Here is a 14,981-nt window from a genome sequence, read left to right on the forward strand (position 1 = left end):
CCTTTCAGGTAGTTGTAGAGGGTGATAAGGTCTCCCCTCAGCCTCCTCTTCTCCAGGCTAAACAACCCCAGATCCCTCAGTCGTTCCTCATAAGGTTTGTCCTCCAGACCCTTCACCAGCTTTGTAGCCCTTCTCTGGACACGCTCCAACACCTCAATGTCCTTCTTGTAGTGAGGGGCCCAAAACTGAACACAGTACTCGAGGTGAGGCCTCACCAGTGCCGAGTACAGGGGGATGATTACTTCCCTAGTCCGGCTCACCACACTATTCCTGATGCAGGCCAGGATGGTGTTGGCCTTCTTGGCTGCCTGGGCACACTGCTGGCTCATGCTCAGCCGGCTGTCCACCAACACCCCCAGGTCCTTTTCTGCCAGGCAGCTTTCGAGCCACTCCGCCCCCAGTCTGTAGCGCTGCATGGGGTTGTTGTGACCCAAGTGCAGGACCCGACACTTGGCCTTGTTGAACCTCATACCATTGGCCTCAGCCCATCTGTCCAGCCTGTCCAGATCCCTCTGCAGAGCCAATCTACCCTCAAGCAGATCAACACGCCCCCCTAGTTTAGTGTCGTCTGCGAACTTACTGAGGGTGCATTCGATCCCCTCATCCAGATCATTGATAAAGATATTAAAGAGAACGGGCCCCAGCACCGATCCCTGGGGGACACCACTCGTGACTGGACACCAACTGGATTTAACTCCATTTAAGACCACTCTCTGGACACGGCCATCCAGCCAGTTTTTTACCCAGCGAAGAGTATACCTGTCCAGGCCATGAGCAGCCAGTTTCTCCAGGAGAATGCTATGGGAAACGGTGTCAAAAGCCTTGCAAAAATCCAGGTAGATAACATCCACAGCTTTTCCCTCGTCCACCAAGTGGGTCACCTTGTCATAGAAGGAGATCAGGTTTGACAGGCATGACCTTGAGAACAACCTTGGAAGAAGACCTAACCCTGAGCAGACCGCCTGGTAGGATGGAGGTGCCGTTAGGGAGGCCAGCTCTGTCAGAGTCCCTCTGTGGCTCAGTGCCATTCCCTCCTGTGCTCACAGGGCTGCCACACAGCAGGACTAGGAGATGCCCGAGTACTCAGCCTTACAGCAAGGCAAGGGCTCAGGAGGAGAGCATGGAAGTGGCAGGAGACCAGCTCTGGCATGACCAAGGCTGGTGCTCCCTGGCAGTGCTGCTGTGCTGGGACTTTTTCCCCTCCAGCTCTGCAAAGAGGCGCTGACCCTACTTCTCCAGGGAAGTAGTCAGAAGAGGAATGTGAGCTAAAAAGTCACTGGAAGGCCCTTTATTTATTTTAATTACCCAGGGGGCATGAGTTTTCATTTACACAGTCTGTTAGTCTCACAAATTTGGAGAGATGCTTCATTAGCAACATCACAAGTAAAACATTTTTTTGTGGACAATGTTATACAATGTAAAACAAAGAAAGAAATCCTCAAACCCATGAGAAGAACTAACAAAACATACAATAATGACCCTTGCTTTGTAATAAGTTACACTGTTAATGATTTGAAGAGAAAGACAGTTTATTGCTTTTGAAATTCATCTGTTCATCAATTTCCAGAGGGCATCCTTAAGCTCCTGGTTCCTCATGCTGTAGATGAGGGGGTTCACTGCTGGAGGTACAACCGAGTACAGCACAGCCACCACCAGATCTAGAACTGGGGAGGAGATAGAGGGGGGCTTCAGGTGGGAAAACATGGCAGTGCTGAGAAAAACAGAGATCACGGCCAGGTGAGGGAGGCACGTGGAAAAGGCTTTGTGCCGTCCCTGCTCCGAGGTGATTCTCAGCACTGCCCTGAAGATCTGCACATAGGACAGCACAATGAAAACAAAGCAAACAAAAGCAGTCAAGGAACTAATCCCAAGAAGCCCAACTTCCCTGAGGTGGGCATCTGAACAAGTGAGCTTGAGGATGTGGGGGACTTCACAGAAGAACTGGTCCAGGGCATTACCCTGGCAGAGGGGCAGTGAAAATGTATTGGCCGTTTGCAGCACAGCATTGAGGAACCCACTGCCCCAGGCAGCTGCTGCCATGTGGACACGAGCTCTGCTGCCCAAGAGGGTTCCGTAGTGCAGGGGGTGGCAGATGGCAACGTAGCGGTCATAGGCCATGACCGTGAGAAGGTAAAACTCTGCTGCAGCAAAGAATAAGAAAAAGAAGAGCTGTGCAGCACATCCTGTGTAGGAGATGGCCCTGGTGTCCCACAGAGAATTGGCCATGGCTTTGGGGAGAGTGGTGGAGATGGAGCCCAGGTCAAGAAGAGAGAGGTTGAGCAGGAAGAAGTACATGGGGGTGTGGAGGCGGTGGTCGCAGGCAATGGTGGTGATGATGAGGCCGTTTCCCAGGAGGGCAGCCAGGTAGATGCCCAGGAAGAGCCAGAAGTGCAAGAGCTGCAGCTCCCGTGTGTCTGAAAACTCCAAGAGGAGGAACTGGTTGACGGAGCTGCTGTTGGACATTTGTTCAGTGTGAGCATGGGGCACTGATAAAAGAGGAGAAGACACTGACAAGATATGGCAGACTTGTTTGAGCCCATCCTGTGACGTTTCCCAAAACAATCCCCCAACAATGACTTATCTTTCTTTGGCATAGTGTCATTCAGATCTTTTTTGTGTGATCAGGTTTGTGCCGCTGAGGGCACTTCCTTTGAAGAGGCAGAAATCCTTCTCTTTCCCATTCCTTTCAGCCTGAACACTGGAGAGCCCAGAGTGACAAAAGGGCTCTTTGTGCCCTGGTGCAGAGTCAGGAGAGCTGGTCGGCCCACCATTGATCTGCTGGGTACCACATAGGTGTCCTGTGCTTACACCTCTCTCCGTGGGAGAATGGTGTCCCTAAAAATGTACTTGAAGAAAAAAAAAAAATGGACTACTTTTTGGTGTGAGACAGCCCAGTTTCAAAGCCCATTTCTCCACATTGTTCTCTCTCCCTGTGCAGCTGAGCAGAGAAGGATGCAGAAGGGTGGAGGGGCTCTCTGCTGCCTGGGGCTGTCCCTGCCAGGAGCTGTTGCTCTGTCCCCAGGTCTCCCCCTGCCAGTGTTCCCAGAGCCCATCCCACCCGCTGTGTGCTCAGCTCTGCCCTGCAGCCCCCTCCCAGCAGCAGGTCACTGCCCAGGGCCACCTCCCTCTGTGCGGATCCTAAGGAGTGGAGCAGATCCAGCCCGATGATGCACGCAAAGGTGATGCTGGTGCTGTCTGTCGGTAGACGAGTGGGTGAAGGCACTTGATGAGGTTTGTGGCAGATCTGCTGATCCCTCAGTGTCACAGTGACAGCTCCTTTCCCTTAGGAAAAATCTGAGACCACAGACACGGGAAAGGTCTTTGTCTTTAAGGTAGCCCCTATCTTGACTTTCCACTTGAAACACAGCCTCCTCCAATATTCTGGGGGTGATTAGCAGCTGTGAGCAGCCCTGACCCATGCAACACCCTCTCAGGAGCAGAGAGACCCTGCCCTGACAGGGGCCGTTCTTCCACCCACAGCTTCTCCCCACAGCAGTGCCGTGGGAGGTCCCTGGGCAGGTGGAGAGCTGACCCTGGCAGGCGGCAGAGTCCCTGACCCGGCACACAGCCCCCAGGGTGCACGGACCCTGCTGGCAAGGACAGCCCTGCCCACCCCTGCCTGCACACCTATCTTCAAACCCCAGAGCCATCCCTCGGAGAAGGCAGCTGACCTTCATCATCCCTCTGAAGGTGCAGCAGGGCATCCCTGCTCTGAAGCACATCCTCCTCCTCCACTCCATAAAAGCCAGGAGAGCCGTCCTGACAGCTCCTATCAGCCGTGGCATGTGCCAGGTCCAGGGGACACTGCCAGGAATTCATCTGCATTGCCCCACAGCCAGAGACTTACCATGCAGATGATTGTGAAGATTTCTCCCACAGTGAGCTCTCAACATCTTCCCACCCCAGACTGCCTTTAAGTGCTCTCTGCCTCCCTTCTCTGCCCTCGCTGCCTGCAGGCAGTGCCCTCAGCCCTGCTGCGCTGTGCAGAGGAGCTGCTCCTGGGCAGAGCTGTCTCTGCAGCGCTGCCCGCTTGCCAGGATCTCCCTCCGTCCCAGCAGCCCGGCCCAGCTCAGCAGCAGAGGACCAGCCCACGGTGGCACTGCCTCTGTCCCCTCTGGGCTCCCTGGAGGTGTCCCTGGGGCTCCAGGGGAATCTGCTGGGAAACAGCCTGAAGGAGTCCCTCATATTCCCTCCCTCAGCTGGGGAGAGACCATTCTTTCCAGCAGTGTTTTTTCTCTTACCAGAGTCAGTATTAGGTCCTATAATACCTTTTTCTTGTCCTGTCATTAGACGGGATATTGAGACAGGGACAGGCAGGGATCTCCTTTACCCCTGCTGAGGGAAGGGATTCAACAGAGTCAATAGAAGCATATCTCCTTGGGATCGACTCTTTGGGCTGTAAAGGGGACTGAGCTCCCTTCCATGCAGACAACAAACCCATAGAAGTTGGGGTTCCTCTTGTTTTGTTTCTGGTGTGCACAAAATCAGCACCTGCATGTGAGTTCCTTGTCTCAGCTCCCATGGTGATTAATCATAGACTCATAGAATCATAGACTCATAGAATGGTTAGAGTTTGAAGGGACCTTAAAGATCATCTAGTTCCACCCCCCTGCCCTGGGCAGGGACACCTCCCACCAGCCCAGGTTCTCAAAGCCCCATCCAGACTGGCCTTGAACACCTCCAGGGATGGGGCAGCCACAGCTTCTCTAGGCAACCTGTCCCAGTGCCTCACTACCCACACATGAAAGAATTTCTTCCTAATATCACAGAATCACAGAATTTTCAGAGTTGGAAGGGAACTCTAGAGATCATCTAGTCCAACTCCCCTGCTAAAGCAGGATTGCTCAGAGCACATTACTTAGGACTGCATCCAGGCGGGTCTTGAAAATCTCCAGAGAAGGGGACTCCACAACCTCCCTGGGCAGCCTGTGCCAGTGCTCCGTCACCCTCACTGTAAAGAAGTTTTTCCATGTATTTGAACGGAACTTCCTGTGTTCTAACTTGTGCCCGTTACCCCTCGTCCTGTCACTGGGAACCATTGAAAAGAGCCTGGCTCCATCCTTCAACCCACCCTTTAGATACTTGTATGCCATAATAAGGTCTCCTCTCAGCCTTCTCTTCTCCAGGCTAAAGAGTCCCAGCTCTCTCAGCCTTTCCTCATAAGGGAGATACTCCAAGCCCTTAATCATCTTAGTTGCCCTTCGCTGGACTCGCTCCAGCAGTTCCCTGTCCCTCTTGAACATGAGGGTCCCATGAGACCGGAGTGGTTCCCTGAGTTGCACTTTTGGCCTTGATCAAAGTTGGGTCCAACATTTGCTTGTCCTCTCTCACAAGAGACCTCTACCAATCCAGTGATCTTTCAAAAATTATATTCCACAGAAGTATCAATCTTCCCCTATGACTTCATTGCCACTACTCTGCCTGTTACACGGTGGTTTTAATTTCTCTTATCTTTCAGACCTGTATCACCTCTCTTGATACAATGACCATTTCTAAAGTCAGCTTTTCAGATGCACTGTCTCGACAAAGGCCTTTTCTATTGCACTCTACTTTTCTCCTTCCCTCACTCTTTGGTCATTCAGATTCATGTCACCTATCCAGCTGCTGCTTTGAGCTTCAGGGAGTTAAAAATTTGCCTGTCTTTTAGTAGGCTAATTACCTCCTTTAGCCACCTCTGTAACTACGTTTATATCTCTCTTTATGTACGTATCCATCTAAAGCATTTCTGATAAGATCATCCCATGTAGAAAAGCAACCTCATTAGAGGCAGCTTGTCCTGAGCACCTGGTTGCAGAGTGTGTTTTATTGTTTATCAAACTTGATCACGCTTTACTTTTCTCTGCTTACAAAGAGGAAAACTCCTCCTGTGCCTGGGTGCAGCCAGGTCTCTGAGAAGCGCAGGTGGCAGATGGTGCAATCGAGCTGTGACACCCCGCTGTAGACTTCAGTGGAGAAGTCTGAGGTAAGGAAAAGTGATGCAAATCTCAGTTGGCCAATGACGGGATGGTGAGGAAGGGGAGGTGAGGAGCAAGGCTGTCCATACAGTGTCAAACCTCAAGGGACTGCTTTTCCTGGCTGTCCAGACCTCCTGAGGGGACCCTCTGCATCCATATCAATTGATGACAGCTTCTATCGCCTCTTCTCTAACTGAAAAGTTAATAAAAAACCCCTTTGAAATAAATAAATAAAAAAAAAATCTATTAGGTTCTCTTTAAAATCTTCCTTCTAAATTACACTATGAAACAACTCTAATTATCTGTAGAAGCATTGAAGACTTGAAGAAAATTACAGGAAGAGAAATAGCTCGTTAGGACTTTCTGTAGTTTAACGAGCCCCATGGTGTATTTGGCCGAGTCCATCAACCTCAAACACTGAGAGGAGACTGAACAAACTGCTCAAGAAGTCCAAGTCAGAAGCAAACTACCTTAAGGCCTTGATTGGCCCCACTGAGGGTCGTTACTGCCAAAGCCTCCCCATGGACTCGTTAGAGGAGATAACTGGAGTCTGTGGTTGCAGGTAGGCAGAGGCACTGTGCAGGTGGCTGTAATGCTGAGGAATCCCTTGGCTTGGTTGATGCAGCAGAAAGGCCAAACCCTGACCCCCAGGCCCTGGGAGGGCAGGTCCTGCCCCTCACTGGTGGCTCAGGGCTCTTCCTGGGTGTGGTGGGGTGTGAGGGTGAGCAAGGCCGAGTGCAGGAAAACTGTACAACCCTTCCCGGCTTCCCCGAGCAACAGGGAAGAAGAAACCAAGTCCAGAGCCTCAAAGTAAAGTCATGGCTGTGTTATCGTTGGTTCCCTCTCGCTGGACGCCATTTGACGAAGCTGGCTCCGGCTTCGTTACCACGCTGTTGTCCTGAAAAACACTTATTGAACATTGTAAGTGTTATGTAACAATTATCACCACGCATCTTAAAATTAAGGATTATCACCCAAAATCAGGTCTCCTAAAGGTAAATATCGAACATCTCCATTCTCCTGCATCACCCACCAGGTACGCCCCGGTCCTTCAGCAAAAGCAACCCCACGAGTGGGTCTGCCCTTACCTGAGGCCGGGGCAACCCAGAATGTTTTCCCCAACATATTCTTTACGTGCCCCACAGGGACCTGATCCCTTTCTACAGTGGGTAAAGCTCTGACTGAGCTGGACCGGCTCAGCTGACAGTTCCCCTGTTGTTGACCAACCAGGTGGCTTTCGTTAAATGCTTGTCCTACTTTTTAAATGTTCCAGCAGTCATTGCTTTCAAAGTAGTCTTCAGTAATCCATCGCATCGTTCCACCTTCCCGGTGACTGGTGCGTGACAGGGGGTACAATATATCCACTCGACACCATGCTCGTTAGCCCAGGCGTCTATGAGATTATTTCAGAAATGAGTCCCATTGTCTGACTCAGTTCTCTCTGGAGTACCATATCACCACAACATTTGTCTTTTAGGCCATGAGGCTGAAAATAGTGTTACGGGCAGTGGCATGAAACACAGCATATGTTTCCAGACAGCTGGTGGTTGCTTCCACCATTGTAAGCACAGAGCACTTGCCCTGGCGGGTTCGTGGAAAGGAGATATAGTCACTTTGCCAGGCCTCTCCATACTTATATTTCAGCCACCGTTCTCTGTACCATAAAGGTTTTGACAATTTAGCTTGCTTAATTTCAGCACGTTTCACATTCATGGATCACCTGTGAAATATTATCCATAGTCAAACCCACCCCTCGGTCACGAGCCCATCTGTATGTTGCATCTCTTCTTTGATGACCTGAGGTGTCATGGGCCCACTGAGCTAAAAAGAATTCACCCTTACATTGCCAGTCCAAGTCTACTTGGGACACTTTAATCTTAGCAGCCTGACCCACCTGCTGGTTGTGTTGTTCCTCAGTGTCCCGACTCTTGGGTATATGGGCACCTACGTGACGTACCTTCACAGACAGCTTTTCTGACCGGGCAGCAATATCTTGCCACAAATCAGCAGCCCAGATGGGTTTGCCTCTGCGCTGCCAGTGTCTCTGCTTCCACTGCTGTGACTGCCCCCACAAGGCATGTGCCACCATCCATGAGTTGGTATAGAGATAAAGCACCGGCCACTTTTCTTGCTCGGCAATATCTAAAGCCAGCTGGATGGCTTTCACTGCTGCAAACTGACTCCACTCACCTGCTCCCTCAGCCGCTTCTGCGACTTGTCGAGTAGGACTCCACACAGCAGCTTTCCACCTTTCATGGTTTCCTACAATACGACAAGATCAGTCAATGAACAGCGCATATTGCCTCTCATCTGCTGATAATTAATTATGTGGTGGGGCCTCCTCAGCACGTACCACCCTCTCCTCTGGGACCCTCCCAAGTCTGTGCCTTGTGGCCAATCCATGATCACCTCCAAAATTCCTGGATGATTGGGGTTTCCTATTCGAGCTGGCTGAGTAATTAGTGCTCCCCATTTACTCTGTGTGACATCAATTGGGTGATGTGTGGAAGGAGACTCCCTTTTAAACATCCAGTTCAACACTGGCAACCGGGGAGCCAGGAGGACCTGTGCTTCAGTACCAGGAGGACCTGTGCTTCAGTACCAATGGCCTCCGAAGCAGCTCCAACTCTTTCACATGCTGCCCATATCTCTTTCTCAGTAGTGGTATACCGAGCCTCTGATCCTCTGTATGCTCGACTCCAAAACCCATGGGGTGGGTCTCGAGTCTCTCCAGGTGCACTTTGCCAGAGGCTCCAGCTAGGGCCATTCTCCCCGGCTGCGCTGTAGAGCACGGTTTTCACATCTGGTCCAGTCTGAACTGGCCCAAGGGCTACTGCATGGACAATCTCCCATTTAATTTGTTCAAAGGCTGATTGCTCCTCAGGGCCCCATTTAAAACCATTCTTCTTCCTCGTCACGTCACAGAGAGGGCTCACAATCTGACTGTAACTGGGAATATGCATTCTCCAGAGACCCACAATGCCTAAGGCGGCTTGTGTTTCCTCTTTGTTAGTAGGTGGGGACATAGCTGTTATTTTATTAACCACATCCATTGGGATTTGGCGATGCCCTTCTTGCCACTTAATTCCTAAAATCTGGATCTCTCGTGCAGGCCCCTTGACCTGACCTCGTTTGATGGCAAAACCAGCTTCCAGAAGGATTTGAATTACCTTCTTCCTTTTCTCAAAAATTTCTTCTGCTGTATTACCCCATACAGTGAAGTTGTCAATGTATTGCAGGTGTTCTGCAGCTCCACCCTTCTCCAGTGCGGTCCGGATCAACCCATGGCAAATGGTGGGGCTGTGCTTCCACCCCGGAGGCAGTGGATTCCAGGTGTACTGGACACCCCTCAGGTGAAAACAAACCGTGCCCTGTGCTCTGCTGCTAAATGAACAGAGACAAAGGCATTAGCAATGTCAGCTGTGGCACACCACTGGGCTGCCTTTGACTCCAGCTCATGGTGATGTTCTGACATAACTGGGACGGCCGCACTCAATGGTGGTGGTGTGACTTCATTCAGGCCCCGACAGTCTACTGTCAGTCTCCATTCCCCATTAGGCTTTTGCACAGCCATATGGGACTCTTAAAGGGTGAGCGAGTCTTACTGGTCACCCCTTGGCTTTCCAGCTGGCAGATCAACTTCTGAACAGGGAGCAAAGAATCTCCGTCAGTGCGATGTTATCGCCTGCACACTGTTGTAGTGGCGATGGGCACATTTTGTTCCTCGACCCTCATCAGCCCCACAACAGAGGGGTCCTCTGACAGCCCAGGCAAAGTAGACAGTGAATAACTTCCTCCGTCTCTACCGCTACTACACCAAACGCCCACCAGTACCCCCTCGGGTCCTTAAAATACCCTCTCCTGAGGTAATCTGTGCCAAGAAGGCATGGATCATCCAGGCCAGTCACAACGGGGAACTTCCCATTTATTCCCAGTCAGGCTCACTTTGGCCTCCAATAGAGTCAATTCTGGAGATCCCCCTGTCACTCCGGCAATAGTGATGGGTTCTGCCCCGTGATGATTTGACGGCACTATGGTGCACCAGTGTCCACCAAGGCCCTATACTTTTGTGGTTCTGATGAGCTGGGCCATCAGATCCACACAGTCCAATAAACTCAATCATCCCTCTCCCCCTCCTGGCTGGAGGCACGGCACCTCTGCTTTCCACTAGAGACCCTCACTTCCATCCCTGACAGCCACACGTTGTAAATCAGGTTCTGAAACACATCTGTGCCTTCTGGGGGACTCTCCACTGGAAACTGGAGTAGCACTTCTCCTGAAAGAACCTCCCTTGGGGGTGTTTTACTCTGCAGGTCACGTACATGTGTCTGTAATGCTGAAGTAGGTTTTCCATCCCACTGCCTCATGTTTTTCCCCCAGTGACGCAGGTCAGCCCACAGAACATGTCGCGGTGTGCACCGTTTCTCTTGAACAGGTCTTTTAGGAAAGCATTTTTCCTTAACTGAGACACTGGTCCAGTCACGTGACCTGTCCAATGCTGAGACACCATCCTGTGGGGCAGAAAAAAGATTATGTGCATAATACTGCGTGTCAGTATTCACATTACCCACCGTCAGTGCCTCATCCTCTTTCCAGTGAAAGAATGCCAATCCATGAGCATACGCTGCCGGTGCGCTCAGTACCCACTTGCACCAAATGGGTCCAGTAATTTTGAGTCCATCTGCATCTAATAGTGTCTGCAGGTTGTCCAAATCAGTAAAAATCATCTCTCTCACAGCTATTTCCCTCAGATTCTGAACACCTCTCTCAATAGTTCTCCACTCGGATGGGCAGTATGGGATAGAGTCCCTACAGGGATACCTGCTCCTCACACTGAACAGGAGTCCCCCCAGAGGGTGAGGGATTGTGGTGGTCCTCCAAGAGCCCTGTCAATACCCGAATCTCTAGCTAATGGTCCCAACCGCTTGGCTTCTCTACCATCTCAGTCCAAACTCTCGGCTCCAGTATCCCAGCATCGGAGTAGCCAAGGAATCACTTGTTCACCTTCCTGACGGCCATAATCCTTACCTATGTCTTGCAGCTCACTTGGGGCTAATGATCGAGTAGTTTCTTCTGTTCCTTCGTTGTATGATGTCCCTGGTCTCCCATTGCTGTCTGGCCCTACTGCATGTTTCCTCTTATGCACAGGGTTGACTGATATCGGCACCGACTGCATCTGTAGCTCAGCTGCATCACCCATCACCACGGTCAGAGTAGGTCTGGTACTTGTTGCAGCTGCGGGTGCTGTCGTGGGAGGCGGTGGGGTCTGGATGGGATCAGTGTCTGTCACAGGGCCAACAGGGGCTGCGCAGGGATGATGTATGTCGTGGGGACTGGCGGGGGCTGTGCAGGTGGGATGTCTGTCCGGGGGGCTGGTGGGGCTGTGCAGGGATGACGTATGTCGGAGGGGCTGGCGGGGATGTGCTGGTATGGTGTACAGCAGGGGGGCGGCAGGGGCTGTCGTAGGAGCCAGCAGGATCTAAGCCAGTGGAGTCTGGATGGGATCACCGCCTGCCATAGAAGCCAGTGGCGTCTGTGCGCAGTAGGAGCCAGCGAGGTCTCTGCCGGACGTTTCCTTCTACTGCAGATCCAGACAATGACAATGGTCAAACCCGCAAAACTTAACAACACAAGCACAACCATCAAAAGATTCACAGGGTATTCTAATGGCAACCCCTATTAATGAGCGCAATGGAAAGCTGGCCAGATGAGAAGGCCCTGTTAAATCTCAGTCCCAAGGGAAAAGAAATGTGCCCGAGGAGGTGCTAAAAGGCGCTCTGGCACACACAACCCACCCCCAAAACTGCAGTGCCACTGCCGGGCACCCAGCTGACAAGTTTTCTTCCTTTGCGGCGTCAGTGAGGCTGTGGATTATTTCTTTCTTTGTGTTGGTTTTCAAGATGGGAAATGCTGTTTCTCCCAGCTTTCCTGCTGCAAAAAGCAGTTTGTAGCCCTTCCAAAAGTAGTTTGGAACCCTCCTGAAAAGAGTTTTGAACACTACTTAAAGCACTTTTTTAACCCTTCCAAAGCAGTTTTTCCACTTTCTTAAATCAGTTTTGAACCCTTCTTAAGTACAATTTTTTTCCTGGTAAGGGAATATCTGTAAAGATATTGTTCATAGTGTTTTAAATCAGTGCCAAGTCCCTGCAGTGCTGCCTCCGTGTGCTTTTTTTCTGGCTTCCAACATGGGACCAGACAAACAGAAGGAGCAGTGCCCATCTCACTGCAAACCCGCTCCTCCCTTCCTGGTTTTATTGCCCATTTCTTTAGGTTTTTAAGCCATGATTCAGAGAAATTGATTTGATGAAGGCATGCAGAAGCTAAAGCATTTTTGGGGAGAAAGCCGTTAATTGTTGGAGGATGCAAATCCGATCGGTGACAGTCTCTGTCTCTGCTTTTGGCAATACCGTTTTTGGTGTCCCGTGTGTGTGTTCTTTGTCCAGATCACGCAGTCACAGCATATTAAAAGGAATTGAGAGCATGTTATTGGTTTATTGATCTCTACAGTAACTTGGGGAACTGTAATTAAACCCCGCCGAGTCCTTCAGAGCTGCCCGTGGGTCTCTGCCAGCCCGAGTTGGGTTTTTTTGCTCCCCACCAGCTCTGTATCGATGCCCATACCCAGCATCCATCCCAAAAGTTCCTGGAGCACCTTTGGATGAATTCTGTCTCCAAAATGGTGTTGAAACCCCCTTTTGTTTTGTCGCTGCAGGGCCCGATCCCGTGGCAGGAGGCAAGGGGTTGGGCTCCTTCTCCGCCAGTGCTGGGTGGGGCGGGGGGGGGGGGGTCGCCCCACAGGAAATGCCTGTTCAAGGGGTCCAAAAGCCCCATGAACTCCCCCATTTTGGGTCATTTTTGGTGCCCATGGCCGGCCCCGCAGTGACGCATCTCAGCCAGGAGGTGGGTGCCAGGGACACCCTCATTTTGGGGAGGGCTGCACTGGTTTGGGGGATCCCGGCTCATTTTGGGGAGGGCTGGGCTGGTTTCGGGGGTCTAGGCTCATTTTGGGGAGGGCTGGGCTGGTTTCGGCCTCGCACAGCCCAGGGCAGAGGGAAGCAGTGGGGCGGAGCTGAGGGTGGAGCCCCACCTGGCCCCGCCCCCTCATTCTCCTCGGCGTGGCCCCGCCCTTCTCGCCCACTGTTGCCGCGGAGACACTGGGGGGCACACATGGTTTGCCCCCTCGGCACATGCGCGGGTGGGGCGGACGCGAAGGGCAGCGTTTCCGGTGTGTGGCGGTTGGTGGGAGCTGTGGCGGTCAGTACCGGGGGAGACGGGAAGACTGGGGCCGAGGGGGGCTGGGGCGGTGGGGGTGGCAGGATCGGTACGGAGGCATCCAGGGCCAGTTCGGGGGGGTTGTGGGGTAGCGGGACCGGGCTGGGGGGCTCGGGGGGCGGCCTGGGCCTGTTTGTGGGGGGCAGAGCCGAGTGGGGGGTCCCCAGGGGGAGCAGGGCTGATTCAGGCCCCCCCCGTTCCCCGCTGCTGCACCCTCACCCCCTGCTCGCTCCCCGCAGGTGGCGGCAGCCCCGGCCGCAGCGCAGGGTGCCCGGGGCCGGCCTGGCCGGGCGCTTGGCTCCGCTCTGGGCTCCGCTCTCAGCCCCCCCCGGCAGGTCAGCCCGGCCGTGCCCCCTTCGCCCGCCTCCAGCCCACGGCCGAGCCCCCCCAGGTACCCCCGAGATGGGTCGGGGGGTGTCAGCGCTGGGCCCCCTGAAGCGGGGGTGGGTGGTGGGCACGGGCATTGCTGGGAGCCCATGGGCAGCCCTGGGACCCCCTTAAAGCCCACGGAGACCCCTGGGGCACCTTTGTCTCCCCCAGGGCCCACGGGGAGCCATAGCTCTGCAGTCAGCTTAAGGAGTCTTCACTAAGGAATGTTGCTTTTTGGAGCACTGAGGGAGGGGGAGGGTTGGCGGTGTGGGGAGTGGAGGTGTGGTGGAGGAGTTCCATGTCTTGAGGGAGATTTGGGGGTGTTGAGCAGATGTGGGGGAGGGGTCCCCTCATTTGGAGCTCCCTGGTTGGTTTCTTCAAAACTGTGGGAGGCAGCGGGCGAAGGGGGAAGGCAATAGAGTGGGTTGCTGTATTTCAGTCCTTGGTTGAGAGTCAGCGACTCTGCTCCCTTGCTGCTCAGCAGACTATTAGCTCCGTGGGGCTGTTTCTCCAGGCAGGCTATGACTACAGAAACAACCCAAATTCCTCGGAAGAGTTTTCAGTGGTGATGTCTCCTGGGAACATACTGCCTGACACTGGATAGACCTGGCACCACGCAGCAGCTCAGAACCCCACAGCGTATGCTGCCGCGCTCAGTTCCGTCCCCTGCCTGGGAACCCACTCTTTCTCGGTCCCTGCTGGCGGCTCCTGTGGAGGCTCCTGGCCGAGGACTGGCCCTGGTTTCCCCACTGCCCTACCAGCAGCCGTGGGAGAGCGGGGGTGTCCTGAGTGTGTGAGCACCACTGGCTCTGTTGCTGCACTGGGCCAGGGCTCCAGGAAGTGGTAGAGGGAGCTCTGGGAAGAGGAGCTGCTCCTCAACAGGCTGCTGCAGTCCTCCGAGTTGGCCAGCGAGCACAGGCTGCAGGGGCTCTTGCAGTGGTCCTCGGGGGGCCCAGGAGCCCGGGGGGTACCTGGACCAGAAGGAGCTGTCCCCACCGATAGGACCTATAGGCAGCAGAGGAGGGCAGGGGGACGTGGAGGCTTGGGGGGGGCAGGGGGTAGAGAGAGGCATCACTGTTCGGACAGTATATGGTTGGCAGGGAGCCCAGTGGGTCCTGCAGGGCCCAGTGCTCCCTCCTCGCTGCCTCCTTGGTTGCTGTGCAGAGGAGGATGCCCTGCTGCACCCCATCACCTCCGCTGGGGTCTGCTGGCAGCACCCCCTCCTCAGCAGGCGGGCAGGGCTGCCCAGCACAGGCAGGGCAGGGCCCGGGCTGAGGGTCTGGGGCAGGATCTGGGGGTCTCCCCCACACTCCCTGCTTCTCCTGCGTCAACTTGAGCTCCGATCTTTCATCCGCTAGCCGAGAAGCTGCTGAGGGAGGGGACGGA

General features: G+C 53.5%; 1 protein-coding gene across 1 annotated transcript; it reads right to left on the reverse strand.

Moving 5' to 3' along the window:
• Window positions 1-1,545: 1,545 nt before the first annotated feature.
• LOC309683978 (olfactory receptor 14J1-like) lies at window positions 1,546-2,463 on the reverse strand (the record flags this gene model as incomplete). The annotated part of the gene is made up of 1 exon (XM_082499943.1): window positions 1,546-2,463. The coding sequence occupies one exon, from the start codon at window positions 2,461-2,463 to the stop codon at window positions 1,546-1,548; it is 918 nt and encodes a 305-aa protein (XP_082356069.1).
• Between the last annotated feature and the right edge of the window lie 12,518 nt (window positions 2,464-14,981).

Source organism: Vanellus vanellus (genome assembly GCF_965231255.1).
Source record: "Vanellus vanellus genome assembly, contig: HAP1_SCAFFOLD_35, whole genome shotgun sequence".
NCBI classification, from domain to species: domain Eukaryota; kingdom Metazoa; phylum Chordata; class Aves; order Charadriiformes; family Charadriidae; genus Vanellus; species Vanellus vanellus.